This window comes from Corvus brachyrhynchos, unplaced genomic scaffold (assembly GCF_000691975.1).
Source record: "Corvus brachyrhynchos isolate BGI_N302 unplaced genomic scaffold, ASM69197v1 scaffold283, whole genome shotgun sequence".
Lineage (NCBI taxonomy): Eukaryota > Metazoa > Chordata > Aves > Passeriformes > Corvidae > Corvus > Corvus brachyrhynchos.
Genome location: NW_008237409.1, coordinates 3,930,251 through 3,942,007, shown reverse-complemented (window position 1 = coordinate 3,942,007; position 11,757 = coordinate 3,930,251). Strand labels below are relative to the sequence as shown.

Here is an 11,757-nt window from a genome sequence, read left to right as displayed (position 1 = left end):
GCACTTCTGGCTGGATTTTAGTGAACAAATGGGATTTTACATGATGGCTTTTTGCATGCCCTCTTCTTTCTTCAACAGGAATCATAGCTACTGAACAGGAAATAAATAAAGTGTTACTTTGCTTTCTTTCCATTTGGGATCTAGAACCATGAAGGAGGAGACCTCTTGCAGAGGAACTCAGCATCCTTGTACAGCAAACACTTCACATGAGAAGGAAATTACACATAAATGAGCAAGTGGAGCAAAACATGGCAGGAAAGCCAAATATTTCTTTCCTTTTCCGTTATAATCACTGATTCAAAAATTGCTTGTCATGAGAATGAAATCCACAAGCCCCACAGGAACTATTTGGTGTGACTAATGATGATTTCTGCCTTGAAACAATGAGGAAGATCCAGGAAATCCATTACTAGAATTTTTTTTTTTAAATTCAAAAACATTTTAAACATTGTGAAGATTATAATAATTATCCATGTTATTTTTAAACATGGAGCTTTTTGGAACAAGAAGTAAACCACATAAGAAATATGGCTGGTTGTCTGCTGACTGATGAGCAGCATCATTTGTGATGTGTAGCACATCATGAGTTGCAGTAGGATCATTTTGCAGCATGTTTCCTAGTAAGATACTCTTCACATTTATTCCAAGTAATAGGTATCTAATACATAAAGAAAACAGGCTGGAGATTCAGTCTGGTTTCTTGAAACTCTCTTCAAAAATTTCTGCCCTCCAAGGTGTCGTTGGCAGGAAACTGCCAGTGAGGGGGGCTGAGGGTGGGTGAAATACTCACAAATGTCAGGGTTGCCAGTGACCCCAAAAAGCAAACGATGGTCAGACCAAGGACAAACAATTCCCTGCGTTTGCCCCAGACATGCGGGAATTCATCCAGGACTCCAGTAATCACTCCCTCTAGTCCTGCAAACTGAAAAGTGTGGAAAAATCACTGGCAAATAGAGGTTACCTACTTAAAATTATGTTTCAGCATTACAGCATTGGAACACTGGTGCTTTGTTCTGCTGTAGAGTTTGGTGTGGGGTTTTTTAGACAAGTCTTTCCTCATAACTTTTTAAAACCCTTTAGGGATTTAGTGTTCAAGTATTTGTGGGAATGCACTGTCATCCAAAGAGAGTCCTGTGCTACAGGCACCAGAATGTGGAGAAGTGGGAGGAGGTTCAGTAGGACTAAGACTGTGGAATCAGCTGAGTTCGGCCCTGATGGAAGGAGCTGATTCTCCACCTGTAAAATCAGACTCACATGGCAGTATTTTAGTATATCTCCAGTTCCCACCTTTTAAATCCAATTTGTGTGAAAAAACTCCAGATTTTCATAATTGCTTTATAAGTTTACAAGCAAGAAAGGAGCCTGGAAGGCTGCATTCAACCAGGAGTGTGTGAATCAAGTGCTTTGCTTGTATTTCAGGGTCTTATTGTCACAGTATGACAGTGACAAATCATTTGATTGTATTTAAACCTGTTTAGATAAAACTTGGAGCAACAGTTGCTGTCTTACAGAAGGCACCTGGAGCTGCTGCAAACCCCTCAGTGCCAGTGCAGTGTTTGTAATTCTGTTTCTGTGGTGTCTGAGGGGTTCGGGCTGTACCCTGAGGATCCCCCATGCTGGCTACTCACCGTGCTGTCTAACCCCAGTGTGAGCAGCATCAGGAAGAAGATGATGGCAAAGAAGGTGGAAGCAGGCATGTTTGCAATGGCCTCTGCATACGTGATGAAGAGCAGGCTGGGTCCTGCATCAGAGAGTTGGGGTCATTGTTAGCCAGTACTGCTGAGGGAAGGACAGGCTGGTGCATGGTGTCTCCCAGGGGAAAACTTCTTCCCCCAGGCTGTTTTGCCACAAGCAGTTAGCACCACATTTGTGAAGCTGCAATCTGACTTTTGTACATGGTATTTATGCACTGATTTTTTAGCTGTACTGTATAACAGTGCCCTTATAAAGTCAGTATCCTGAATAATATGCTAAATATTTCTCATAATTTGAGCTGCTCTCAATCTAGAAGTTAATATACAAATATATTCTACCTTAGAAGCAGTTTGAGATGTGCATAAAACGTTAACCTACCAGTGTCTTTGGCAACCTCTGACACATCCTCGTTCCTCATCTCAGCCATGTATCCCAGCACGGTGAAGATCACAAATCCAGACACAAAGCTGGTCAAGCAGTTCACAGTGCTGGTGACCAAAGCATCTCTGCAACAGAAGACCTAACTCACATCAGGGAATCTACATCTGCTAGAGAGGATTTACAGCCTCTTGGTCTACAGTCTGGACAGACTCCTAGAAAAACTAGGGGAATACAGGAAAAAAACAAGCAGCAGATTTGAAAGAAAGAGGGAAAAACCCAACAACCCGTGACTACTTTTTCTTCACAAATCCATACAGATGCTGTAACATCAGTCTGACACTGGATTGAAAGCTGGCTGTATCCTGGTGTTTTAAAAGAATAGGAATTACTACATGAATATTAAAGAATTGAGAATTTCATTTACAAGTTAGAAATGTAATTTTTTTAAGGTAACAAGGAAGCAACTATAAATTGCCTTTCTGCTCAAGACTATGAAATCATTTCGCAAGTGACTACTGAGATTAAAGAATTACAATGTGATGGTTTGGCAGGGATTTAGTCCATTTTGTTGTAGCAGGTTTCTACACCTTAGACCTCTTGCTATACTTGGTAAAAATTACCTTACTTTAAGGTAGGGAACCAAGGAGAAATGCTTCTGATTGCAGGTTCTTGCAGCAAGGATTTCTGTTCTGTTACACTTCTGTCTGATTTCTATGTACACAGGTTTGATAATTCAGTGCCCTTCATCAGTACAGTACCCTGTTTCTTTTTCATAAATACCCACAGTTGCATTTTTCAACTCGATTTTACTTATAGAATAAGGTAGAACTCACTGGTAGCAGTTGTTGTGGAATTTGTTGTAGCTGGCATAAGCCAACAGGACCCCAAAACCTGGTCCCAGGGAGAAAAAAATCTGAGCTGCTGCATCCACCCAAACCTGAAAAATATTGAAGGCCAAGAAAAAATGACGTGAAACTGATTGAATGAGTTTGGCATATTCAGAATATCACTTAGGTTTACAAAGGGGTGTTTCACTGCTCTGCCTATGTCCCAGTCCTGCTCTAACAGACACTCTGTTAAGAGAGATGTTGAAATATGAATGTTTATTGTAGATCTGTTGTGGCTGTTGCACTTCTGACAGCATCTTAGATTAAGTCAGTGAATTGCCTGTAATCAGTTCAACACAAGTTTTGCAGTGTATAGAGAACTTTCTATCCATGATTTTGCAGCCTTCCAAGTCTTCTTCCAAACTCTGTGTGCTGTGGAATAGTCCTGTGTTTGGCAATGTGTCCTCCAGGCTGTGTCGACTTTTTCTAGATTTATGGAAATACATTTGACAGTGTGGATGCAGTTCTGGTTCTTGGGGCTCAATTCAGCTTTGTTGTAGCTGTGACAGATGCAAGTGTGATGATCTTGTTATGAAAAGCATGTTGTACTTGAAAAGTGGCACAGCCCTAATGAGTAATGTTCTAAAGTACAATATCAGCTCTCTTTCTGAAGGTGAAAGTCCTCATTCATTTATTCTCTTCTGATTGAAACATGGAGTTCATTACAACTCATTTCTAATATTCTCTCCCATCGTGTGAGGCCATCCTGTATCATCCAGACAGAGCTCTGTCATCACCCAGCACACAGATTGCAATCTGCTGTCCTCACTCCAGATACATCCAATACAATATCAATGCCCTTTATTGCTTTTGCAGAAGATGTGGTTCCTTATTGGAGATGCTGCTTTATCAGACTGGTGTCTTTTCATTTCCTCTTTATTCAAAACTCTCCATATCAGCTGGGCAGCAGCAGACTTGCAAACATTGGAATTTTTTAATCTTTGTGTTTGTAGTATTTATTGCTTTGGGGTTATTCCATCACCCTCCTCACCAGACACTTTCACAGGCAGTGAAGTGAGCACAGCCTTGAGCCTGATGGATTGCTTGTCACCCACAGAATTCAAGGCTGGATCAGATACTGGAGGGCCTAGGGTTTGTTGGTTAGGTCAGTTTGTCCTCATTCCTCCTTTCCTTTCAAATTTTGGTGGTGTATGCAGGCCTGACTGATTTATTCCTCCTCCACAGGCACTTACATGAGTTACTGAGTCAGGGTTTAGTTGGTGTCCATGGTCTCATCTGCCAAAGCTTGTTACAGGATGGAGATAGAAGTTTCTGCTCCAGTAACCTGCACTATTTAAATAGGGGCAGCTGTGGACACTGTAGGTCTGTACTGGTTCCCTTAAGCCAAAAAACTGCAGCTCCACTACTTGTTAGGGTTTAATAAATTCAGTTTGCTCAGTGTGACTCACTTCATTGCGGTGTAGGAGCGCTCAAAGCTTCTCACTCAGTGCCAGCCTGGTCACCGTTTTCCTGGTGGAAGAGTGTTTGGTCGCTTGTTTTCTTCTAATCATATCACTCATTCTGTTCGACCACTGAATGGGAAGTCTGCCTTTAGTTCAAGCTAAATTGAGGGTGGACTCTAATCTTTAAAATTCTTTATAATCATGGAAAGAGCATGGAGTCAGGCTTTTAAGTCCATGCTAAGACATCTGTTCAGTCATGCTCTATGTACCTGTGCAGATACACACATGGATAGGCTGAAAGCAAATCTCTACGCTTCTATAAAGTTTTTTACCTCAGTGGCCAGGAGTTTCTGCCAGTCAGGTTTCAAGTAGTAGAGGACACCTCTCCAAGCCCCAGGCAAAGTTGCACCTCTCACTAGCAGGATGAAGAGGATGATGTAAGGGAACGTGGCAGTCACCCAAACCACCTGTGAGGGAACATGGTGAGAGAGCATTTACCGTGGGTAGAAAGTTAACAGGGATAATAAGAATTAGTTAATCATATTATATCTCTTAGCATTTATAGCATCTTCACGTGAGCTTCTCTGCAGGTCTCTGAACAGGCAGTTTGCATATTTGTCCCTTTTCCTTGGCAGGGTTGTTCCTGCCCAGAGAACAGTGGTGTCACTTATTTTTGTCTTTCATTGCTTGGATAAGAGTAGCAATCACTGTACAACAAATATATCAGCCCATAATCCCTGTCATGAAAACAACCTGAGATAATCCCCTGACATTTAATTGGCTCAGGTAGAACTGCCTCTAGACTGCACTGTACCAAGATGATGTGTCTTGCTTTTACATCACCTTGCCTGATGTTTTGACCCCTTTCCAGATGCTGAAGTACACAATGGTGAAGATTAACAGCAAGCAGAGGGTCAGTTGCCAGCTAATGCCCCCCAGGTCATCCAGTCCATCAGACCTGTGCACCTGCAGAACCTGGCGGCTGCAAGAGGAAAGAAGAACGCAGTAGAGAGAATTTTTTTAACAAATGCTTACATTAAATGTGCATTTAACTGTCCCTTACTGTGGTCTGAGCATTACAAGGAATCCTGAGGCCTTGATCAGCAGCCTTCAAAGTCATGACATTTTGGATTCATTCTATTTTAATTAAAAGTTTGATATTAACAGCATACCAGTGATGGTAAGTGACAGCAGACAGCGACTGGAAAGCTCCCAAAATGCAGAGCAGCCCCCCATACACACTAAGCTCATACCCACTACAAGAACTCAGTGATTTGAAGAGGGTACCATCAACAATCAGCCCTGCTGCCCTCTGAAGAAAAGCTTGCTGGTGTTCCAGCAGTCTGGCTAACACCATCATCCTCACTTACATGCACTTACGTATAAAATTCTTCTGCAGGAGAGATGGAGTGCAGGGACCAGCTGACGTTGTCCTTGCTGAAGTAGTTGGTGCAGTTTCCTGTGTTCCAGGGATTTGTGCAGCTGGTCCAGGGCAGCTCCGCCGTGAAGGAGGAGATGAGGTAGTAAAAAGCCCAAGCCATGATGGTGTTGTAGTAGGAGGCTACGTAAAGATCTATGATACAGATGGCAAAGCCAATTCCTGGAGAGGCAGGAAATAATTGCATTCAGACAGTGTAAGTTTTAGGCCAAAAAAGAAAAGGAATTGGTTATCACATCAAGTACCATTAGTAACTGTCTAAGGCAGCTCTGCAGGAGGAACGCACACCCTCCCAAGTGTTTACAACACTGGCATTTCTTGTGGCTTCAGAAATACTCTGATTCCAGCAAAGCATCCTTAATCAAAACAGAACATGGTTATAAAGGGGGCTTTTCCCTGTGTTCCTAAATTTCTGCCATCTAGAAATAGTCACCTTGCAGTCTCAGTAAATAAAAACACAAGACCAGAGCTATAACACTGGGAACAAGAGATACTTGTACAACACTGGGATATAGAACAGTTCCTTTTATTCTTTGTTTTTAGACTTGGTCAGCTTCTATCTAATCCAGTTGAGTTGCATCCTGTATGTGTATACACGAGTACACACACACGTGCAGGTGTAGATGGAGTTTTAGGAAAGCTTTCTTCATAAAGCCAAAATCTTGTGTAGAACAAGCCTTACTTGGCTTTATGAGATTTTCTTTTTTCCCCACGAAATGTCACCTTTATAGGAATATTTTCCAGTTATTCAGAAAGTTCCATTTCCCTTTGTTACCTTTGAATATAGGACATATTTTTCTCCAAATGGAAATACACCCATTCCTGTGGTACTGTCCTAGTGCTAATTCCATATAGAAGAGAGGAATCCCTCCAAAGATGGCCATGATTGTGTAAGGAATGAGGAATGCTCCTGCAAGAGAGAAGGCAGATGATTGTAACTCTTCATAGACTTCGCTTCCAACAGCAGTCCATAAACAAGAGTTCCTTCTATCCCACAGGGAAAATGCATATCCCCTCCCTAGCCAACACACCACTGAATTATTGTGGGATTTCTCATAAGAGTAACTACTTATCAGTGAGAACAAGAAGCAACACTCAGGCCAAACTTCTCACATTTCTGTGACACAGGATTCACCAAGACTCCACTGGCTGCAGTAGGTACAGCTGTGAGATGGGCTACAGGTAAAATAATTAATTTCTCCAGTAAAATGCCTTTGTTACATCAGAGAGACAAAAGTCCTTTCCAAGATCTCCTTGATTAGATTTTAGATTTATACTTTGGCCCTTATGTCAGTAAGTCAAAGGGCTAGCCTTCCTCAGAAGTCAGTTTAGACATGTTGGTTTATCAGATTTTAAAACACTCCTTGAGAAAGGGATTGAGTCGTTTGTGTTGGAGTGTGGGTCTGCACCTACTTGGCTCTCGGCTTCTGGTTGTGCTGAGATTTTTAAATCTTCCTAACTAACTTTTCTGTCATTATCTTATCCCAATATTTAGGTTTTTCAGTAAATAATTTCTCCCTGGTCATTTGTTATACATGATATTTTAAAAGCCACTAAATCATCCATTTATAAACCAAGAAATTCAGCATTAAGGAACAATGAACAGGACTGAGCACTGACCTCCTCCATTTTGATAACAGATATAAGGAAATCTCCACACATTTCCCAGATCCACTGCATATCCAATGACAGAGAGAAGAAAGTCAATTTTTTTACTCCAGGTCTCTCTGTCCTCCAGCTCCATCAGCTGCTGCTGAGCTTCGGCCCCGCAGGTGGTGGATGTGGTGGTTGTGGTGGTGGTGGTGGCTGCTGGGGCCGTGCCCTGGGCATCCTCCATCTCTCCATTGCAGGGAACGGAGCTCTGAACCCCTGAATAACCATTTGAGATCTGAGCTGCCTCCCCCTTATCCCCCTGGCTGGAGTGGACTTTGTTGCCATCCTCCACCAGCCGTAGGGCAGATTTAGGGTTCCTGACCACAAGTCCGTTCTCTTTACAATCATCTCCTTTGCTACAGTCTGAGAAATCTTTCTTGGAAGTCAGGGGCTCTGTCTCATTCCTTGTGGCCTTTTTTTCCATTTTTGCTGAGATTTGTTCTGGTCACTTGCAGACAGGCAGCACCACAGGGTCCCCTCGTGGTTTGTCTTCCCACACCTCTATTCCCAGCACTTTTAGAATTCCTCTTCCATACTTAAATCCATCAGATTGAAGGCACAAGCACCATCTAAGAAATGAAAAAGAGTTGAAAATCCATTACAGGCTTTACTGGTGCTGGTAACTTTCAAGTTACAGTCAGCAGATTCTGAGATTAAAATACAGAGGTAATTAACCATCACAGCATGCAATGTGAATCATGGAGCAGATAATCTGGGATTTTGTCCAGAGAAAGGCAGGAAGAAATCATCCTCTTTGACAGCAGAACCTGGTGTACCTTGATTACATCGTCTCAGGAGGATCTGCTGGGCTTTGTGCATTGCTGGACACCTCACACACAGTCACAGTCCTGCTGTCTTCTGGTGTCACCTTCTCCCTCTGAACACTGTTGGACTCCCAGTTTGCAAACTGAAGCAGAGTTTAGTGTGACTTTTATTTTCATTTTCCTAAGTTCATCCTGTGACTCATCCACTCATCGTGTGGCAATTTCTAGATTGACCCGGTATGAAGGGAAAAGAATTCATTAAACAAATATGAGACAACCGTGGGTGTAAAAATTACATTTCATGACCACCTTTCTTCAGAAATCCCACAGTGTCTGCTCTGTTTAGCAGCAGATGTAGAAGGCTTAAATGAAACTTCAGAAAAGTATTTAAATCTCAGTGGTTTTGCATCAGCTAACTGTTGAGGCTCAGTCAACACTAATAACAAGAAGAAGAGATCATAAAGTTCAGTTTGATTCTTTTGATTAAGAACTAATATGTGAGTCTAGAGGACAAAACTTGTCTGACTCCCTGGGCAAATAAAAGCATCTTCCATTCTGTTTGGATCTGCTGACACTGTGGTTCCAGCTCTGGGAAGGGTGGTGGGCACTACTCTTGTGCTCCTACCCACTGCCAGCAAAAAAACCAGGCACTGGGAGGATCCCTGGCTTCTCTGCCCTCTTCATGTGTGCTAAAAACAGAATCCAAGGGAATAAACCATCCTGAAATAAAGTATAACACAATTAACTTTTCATGCAGAACAAAGAGAGAGAGTTGTGATTCTGTGAGCAGGTTATGTTTTGATTTCTGCTGATTTGTTCACATAATGTAAACACCCAGCTGCCTTTACCCAACAAAACCTTGGAACAGGAGCTGATCCCCTGTGCTGTAAATTCCCCAGGGCAGTAACCCTGCTTTATTGCTAGCAAAGAGTCACACAATCTACACCGTGCCACCACAGATTAAATTATTTCAATTACATCTAATTTTTCCTTTTCAAAACATTTTATCACAGTATAACTGTCATTGTCACATCCTAGCAGAAAAAATAAGCATTATTTCACTTTTAACTGCAGGAAAAACTAAAGCAGGGAAGGAAGATTATTTGTTTATTTCTAGAATTTGCTGATTATCAGAGCTATTAAAACTCAAGTTTTTCCCAGCTTTCCACCTTTTGCAAGGATAGTTTGTTAAACCTCCTCTTAACATTTCTCAGTGCAAGCAGAAAGAGAAGGAAAATTATTTAGCTGCAGAGTGAACAGGAGGATGGTCTTGAGATAAAAGTCACTTGAAGATGTTATTTATAACCTTCAGAAATCTTTAGTTCTCCAGGCTTACATTCTGTCTCTACCCAAAGAATCTCCTTTCCATCATACAGCAAGCAGTGCATCATTAATGTGAATTCTTACAAGAGCAGGTGCTTTGCTGCCGTTAATTAATCCACAAAGACTGAAACATCTTCAGAGCTCCAGAGAAAAACACCAGGGCAAAGAACAGGAGGTTCTGTTTTACCTGCAGGACTATAAAATCTGAACGTCTTTGGAGTCCAAAACCTTCCAAATGTCCCAAAGGAGGTTATGGAGATGGAAACAGCCCTGGTGGCCACATAGAAATCCAAGGAAAGGCCACAGCCAATCCTCCCCTTGTATGGTAAATACCAGGTGGGAGTATGGAAAAGTAACCTGAGCCCTTCTGGACTTTACTCCTCTCACTCATAAATGGGAACACAGTAAAGGATGTTGATTTAACTGCATTATCTCATGGGACTGACTTTTCCATACCTGAGGCTTAAACTCTCACTGTGTTTGTAAAACACTTTAATTCTGCACATTTTTCAGTGCTTTCTTTACTGAGGGGAGGTCAACGATTTTTGTTAATTTCCAAGATCTGTGACAACCAGGATTGTTGTCCATCCAGACCTAAGCTCCTTCTCCTGGAGACTACAGGGAAAAAAAATACCATGTTATTTGAACTACTTCTGTAGAATTTTCAGTAGTTCAAGCCTCATATATGCAAAATTACATGTGAATTTTCAGGGGCTTCAGCTGAAAGTTGAACAATTTCTTTCTGAAAAAGGAATTACAGCTCATCAGCTGTCCTGGGAAATCTCTGGAGTGATGGAGTTCACGGCTACCCAGTGGAGTTCACAGGGGCATAGTTGGCACATGAAAACAGAACAGTTTCAGATAATCTCATTACACTGTAAAAAATTGTGGGAGAATGTACTTTTTTCTTTGCTTTGCTACAAATCAAGGAGAAAAAAAAATACTTGAAGGCACTGTGACCACTACAAAGAGTGTAAAGAGCTGCAGAGAGAGCTCTTGGGGTTGGGAAATATGCTCAGACACCAGGGAAGACATCCAGGGGATAATGACCCCAAGAGTGAAAGATTTTGCCCACCTCAGCCTCCCCTTCTTCTCTGCACAGATCCCTAATTCAGGTGCTTGAATGATGACAGCAATGATTCCAGAAATAAGAGTTTATTACCTGTTTTCAATCTGAGCTGCCACAAAGGTTGCTGTTACATAACTGCACCTTGGCTCCTTATCACCCCCTAATTAGCTGCAGGAAAAAAAGAGGAGATAGAAAAGGGAAGAAGACAGAGCTCTGTGCTTTCGTTTCCTTTTGATCTGTGTTTGGTAGATGTGACTTTGCTCCCCTGGGAGGCCCTGGTGCCTCTGCAGCAGCCCTGGGCAGAGGTTGTTCTGCAGGGCAGCTCCGTCCAGGAGCACGTGGAAGGTGCCAGCCCTGGGAATGTCACCCTCCCTGTGCAAAGGGTGACTAAAGAGGAGTGACCCTGGGGCACGCAGCATGTCCTCCACAGCTATTCCAGCTTTGTTGGAAGCACTGGGATGCATAATTGAGGACATGTGTTTCCACACGCTGGGCTGCAGCCACCAACGCAGTTCACATCGGCCAAACATTAATTAAATTATATTTATTTATCTCCCACACTGAGCTGAACTTGAACCAACACTGTGGATGTAAAATCCCTGCATATTCCTTGATGCATAAATCCGGCTCTTTCACGTCTACCAGAGCAATCCTCGAGGAGCATCCCTGGCCTGGGGCCCGGTTCCTCCTGCTCAGCTGAGGGAGCATCCCCAGTTTATTTCTGGAGGCTCGCAGTGACCTCTCGTGGCAGTGCGGGAATCCCTCCCCTTTCATGCTCTGCCACAGAGCAAACAAGTCTTTCCAGCACCTCAACAAAGTGATTTTCCTGCTCTCGGCACTTTTAAAAGGAAGAATTGACTTTTAATGTGTCTGGGAGAGTAAAGCAATCGGGTTGAGGTGCAGCAAAGAGCAGATGCTTCAAGCGAGGCAAATCTCGAGTCACCGGGAGGTTGCTGTGTTTGAGGTGGGGCTGCGGTGCCTTCCCCAGCACTCGCCCACCCCCTGTGCCTCCCATTTTAACTCTCTCAGTCGCAAATGTTGTTAATTTCTATATATTTCACTTCACACAAATGGTGTTCTTATTTCTCGTGCTAATTTTATGAAAGCGGAGAAGCAGCACTCGCTGGGCCACAGCTGCATTCCT

The 11,757-nt window shown here is 42.7% G+C and overlaps 1 protein-coding gene across 2 annotated transcripts in view; it reads right to left on the bottom strand.

The window, feature by feature from the left end:
- Positions 1-6: 6 nt before the first annotated feature.
- SLC6A4 (solute carrier family 6 member 4) overlaps positions 7-11,757 on the bottom strand; it is a 15,278-nt gene continuing 3,527 nt past the window's right edge. The window contains exons 2-11 of one of the 2 annotated variants that reach the window (XM_017731037.1): positions 8,234-8,445; positions 7,425-8,026; positions 6,580-6,714; positions 5,747-5,966; positions 5,210-5,348; positions 4,699-4,833; positions 2,910-3,013; positions 2,074-2,201; positions 1,629-1,741; positions 7-922 (exon numbers count right to left, since the gene is read on the bottom strand). In XM_017731037.1, the coding sequence (XP_017586526.1) occupies positions 713-922; positions 1,629-1,741; positions 2,074-2,201; positions 2,910-3,013; positions 4,699-4,833; positions 5,210-5,348; positions 5,747-5,966; positions 6,580-6,714; positions 7,425-7,881 (1,641 nt within the window). In that variant the 5' untranslated portion in view covers positions 7,882-8,026; positions 8,234-8,445 and the 3' untranslated portion in view covers positions 7-712. The remainder of the gene's footprint in view (positions 923-1,628; positions 1,742-2,073; positions 2,202-2,909; positions 3,014-4,698; positions 4,834-5,209; positions 5,349-5,746; positions 5,967-6,579; positions 6,715-7,424; positions 8,027-8,233; positions 8,446-11,757) is intronic. The other variant, XM_017731036.1, reaches the window with a different exon arrangement.